Consider the following 4,238-nt stretch of genomic DNA (forward strand, 5'->3'; position numbering starts at 1 on the left):
TACTGGCTTTCGTACCATAGTGTTTTACTGTTTATAGATTCTACTACTACTGCATGTGAATTTTAAAGTTTCAATATTTATTCAATGATCTTATGAATGCTAAAACTATAATTTGATCTCTGTCATGCATATTACTCATTTAACATACTTTGTATTCATTTATAGATTTTAATGACCTATTGGATATTTTAAGCTTATTATATGTGGATAAATATTTTTGTTATAACAGAGGATCAAGAGTGTGAGATTAATCATGATTTCTCATATTCTATTTCTTTTTTTCGTTTTAGCTATTTTTTTTGTACTCGGGACCTGATATATATATGATGATTATATAAATTTTGAATATTTTATATGATTTTTATAAATGAATACATTTGTGTACACTAATGTTTTGAATTATATAATCTATTTTTATTGTTTATTAATGATAGATGATATTAAATAACTCTAGCTATTATTTATTAAAAAATAAAAAAATAATTCTTCCAATTTAGATTCTACGCATCACAATAAAGAATATCAGAACTATAGCCTGCATGTTACAGTCTAATTGCATGTAAGCAGCACTACAACAACACTAGAGCTATTAAAAAATTTGTTGTCAATGTACATCTAGATAATTAGCTCGAATTCAACTTATTTTATAAGGTTATATATTAACAAGTTGTAAATTATGTGAGAGTTAAGTTTAAATATGATTCAAGTTCAAGAACAAACATCATATGCTCAACTCAATAAATAAATAAATCGAAAAAAAAAAAAGATTATGCCATATACTTAGGCTTTATTTGAGATAGCTTTCTTACTGCTTTGCTTTCAGACAGTAACTATAATTTCTATATTACCACTATTTTTTTATTGCTTTAAAAAAAAATTTGTATTAGGAATCCACTTTGTACAATAGCTTTAAGAAGTTATTTTCTCTATAATAACTTTACAAAACAGTAAGAAAGTCATCCCGAATGAAGCCTTAGTAAGTCAAGCCAAAATAATAATAATAATTAACTCACTCAAATTCGGCTACTTTCCACCCCCCCTAACAAAGCAACAAGCTTAACTTGACTTCAGTAGAATAATAATTTAACTCAATAGATTCATGCTCAAATTTTCCTTTGACTTGACCCGATTGATTGCAATCTAACAATGCGTACAGAAGCATTTATTGCCAGTTTCTCAACTCACAGTTTCAAAATCTAAGGAACTTAGCCTCCGGATCTAGATTCTAATCTAGGAACCTCAAAAACCATTAAAAAATAAGCATCAATTATTTGATAATTATAAGTATAGTTGGAGTAGAATTCACATGGCTGTCCTGCTTTGACAAAATATTCAAAGAGGGGTTCATCACATGATAACAAAGAGGGGATGCATTGAAATTTTCCTATTTTGTTAATAAAAAACTAAACCCAGGAAAAGCAAATGATAAGGCAAGTGCTAGTGAAAAACTATGGGTGGATAATGGCACTTGTTATTTTTCTTTTGTCATACTTTCATTTCATCATGTCATGATTATTCGACAAGTGATGTTCCCTGGAGTATGCTTTTTGCTGACGATATTCTTCTTGTTGATAGGACTAAAGAGGGAGTTAAAGGTAAACTTGAATTATGGAGATCAACCTTAGAGTCTAAAGGTTTTCGTTTGAGTAGGTCTAAAACCGAATACATGTAGTGTAATTTTAGTATAATAGATCTAGTGGGGGGTTTGTGACTTTGAGCGATGAAGTCATTAATAAGAGTACATGTTTTAGATATCTTGGGTCAATTGTTCAGAGTGATGGTGAAATAGATGAGGATATTATTAGTAGAATTCAGGTTAGATGGATGAAGTGGAGGATTGCATCGGGTTTGATGTGTGATAGAAAAGTACCACTCAAACTTAAGGGAAAATTCTATAAGATGGTGGTTAGACCTGCAATGCATTATGGCGCAAAATGTTGGCCATTAAAAGAGAAGCATAATATTAAATTAAGTGTTGCAGAGATGGGGATGCTCAGGTGGATGAGTGGCTTTACTCTTAGAGATAAAATGTGAAACAAATATATACGTGAAAAGGTTAGCATAGCTCCAATGGTAGATAAGATTAGAGAGAATCGCTTTAAATGGTTTGGTCACATAAAAAGTCGGCCTTCTGATGACCCCGTTAAGATAATAGATGTATTAGATTTGACCTATGTTAAGAGAGGTAGAGGTAGACCTAAAAAAACTTGATTAGAAAATATTAGAAATGACCTTTCTTTATTAGATCTAAATGAGAATTTGACTATTAACCGGACACAATGGAGAAAAATGATCCATGTAGCTGACCCGACGTAGTGGGATAAAGGCTTGATGTTGTTGTTGTTGTATACTTTCATTTGATCATGCAAAAAATAATTGCATCAGGATATTCAAATACAAAAAATATCAAGATAGTGAAATACTCATTCAAAATAAAAGAAATACAGTATCTTCTAGGTTTCCTATTATGATAACATGTTTGTATCAGGATACATCCTGATACAATTTTTTTTCCTTTCCCAGTTAATTTTAAACGAACAAACTACCAAGAGGCCACATGGGAGAAGCAAGCAAAATTAAAGGCTTAATTGACTACAAAGGGAAATAGAAAGACAATGAAATAGATTGCTTCAATCACATGGCCTTGGTGAACTGCACTTGGACCTGTTGAGCAGAACTAATGCAAATAAAACAAATTCTCCTGCATTTCTTCTTCGTTTTATATTCTATGAATGCCTTAGTATTCTACTATAAAGATGGTTATCTGTCCTTCTGGTAAGCACGGCAATCTAGCTTGAGCTCATTACCACTTCTGTCTTGTTATAATTTGTTGTTTTAGTCAAAGACAATGGCAATTCCAGTAATCAACTTAGAAGAGCTAAATGGAGAGAAGAGGAACCAAACAATGTCGCTTGTCCATGAGGCCTGTGCAAAATGGGGCTTCTTTTGGGTAAGTAGAAATGAAGTTTCAAATTCTGTCTTAATTATGTACAGTCGTAACATGCAACTGGGTCATAATTACAGGTTGAAAATCATGGAATAAATGAAGGATTAATGCAAAAGATCAAAAGTTTAGTGAAAATGCACTACGAGGAGAACATGAAAGATAGCTTCTATGATTCAGACATAGCAAAAACATTAAAAACTCATAACAAAGTTTTCGATTTCGACTGGGAAAGCAGCATTTTCATTCGTCATAAGCCTGATACAAGCACTGAAGCCATTGCAAATCTAAAACCTGAGCTCTGGTAAGTCTCTACGTTTAAGGTTTTTGTTTCACTTCCAAATGAGTTCTTGCATTTGTAACCATCACTTCCAAATGAAATATTTATGATGCAGCAAAGCAATGGAAGATTACATCGATCAGGTAATAAACTTGGCTGAGAAGCTGGCAGAAACTATGAGTGAGAACCTCGGATTAGATAAAGGTTACTTGAAGAAGACATTTTCAGATCCTTACATAGGAACCAAAGTAGCAATATACCCTCAATGCCCAAAACCAGAACAGTTCATAGGACTCCGAGCTCACACTGATGCAGGTGGAATCATTTTATTGCTCCAGGATGACTATGTCTCAGGACTTGAGTTTTGGAAAGATGGGGAGTGGGTGCCAATAACTCCTTCAAAATATAACAGGATATTTGTGAACCTTGGTGACCAGTTGGAGGTTGTAAGTAATGGTATCTATAAAAGTATTTTGCATAGGGTTCTTCCTAACAAAGACGGTAGTCGTCTCTCCATTGCTACATTTTACAATCCTGGTGCAAACGCCATAATTTCCCCAGCGCCAAAGCTCTTGTATCCTGGACAGTACCGTTTCCAAGATTATCTTAATTATTATGCTGACACTAAGTTTTCTGATAAAGGATCACGATTTAAGACTATAAAGGAGATGCAGGTGTAGCAATGGTGTGTGTTCTATTACTTATGAATAAGAAAGTCTTAATATTGTTGTGTGAATGTTATACTGCTACATGAGTGAGATGGACTTGTAAAGTTTGCTATCCAGTGTAGCAGGTCTGTGTGTTTAATTATTGAATGGAATGATATAATATGAACTCTGTTCTACTGTTCAACTATTCCTTGTTTCATGTGTTGAGAATTTCTAAAAACAATATTGCTATAGCAATTGAGTTTTGATCTAGAAATGGGGCCTCAAACACTTCAACTGCTTAATTTTTGATAATTTTATCTGAACTACTTTTAAATGGAGTTGATTTAGACTCCAATTTTCTCAT

At 32.8% G+C, this 4,238-nt stretch overlaps 1 protein-coding gene across 1 annotated transcript; it reads left to right on the forward strand.

The window, feature by feature from the left end:
- Positions 1 to 2,848: 2,848 nt before the first annotated feature.
- On the forward strand, positions 2,849 to 3,904 carry LOC110105328 (1-aminocyclopropane-1-carboxylate oxidase 1). The gene is made up of 3 exons (XM_020834782.2): positions 2,849 to 2,950; positions 3,025 to 3,248; positions 3,340 to 3,904. The coding sequence occupies exons 1-3, from the start codon at positions 2,849 to 2,851 to the stop codon at positions 3,902 to 3,904; spliced, it is 891 nt and encodes a 296-aa protein (XP_020690441.1).
- The last annotated feature ends 334 nt before the right edge of the window (positions 3,905 to 4,238 follow it).

This window comes from Dendrobium catenatum, unplaced genomic scaffold, assembly GCF_001605985.2.
Source record: "Dendrobium catenatum unplaced genomic scaffold, ASM160598v2 fragScaff_scaffold_370, whole genome shotgun sequence".
Lineage (NCBI taxonomy): Eukaryota > Viridiplantae > Streptophyta > Magnoliopsida > Asparagales > Orchidaceae > Dendrobium > Dendrobium catenatum.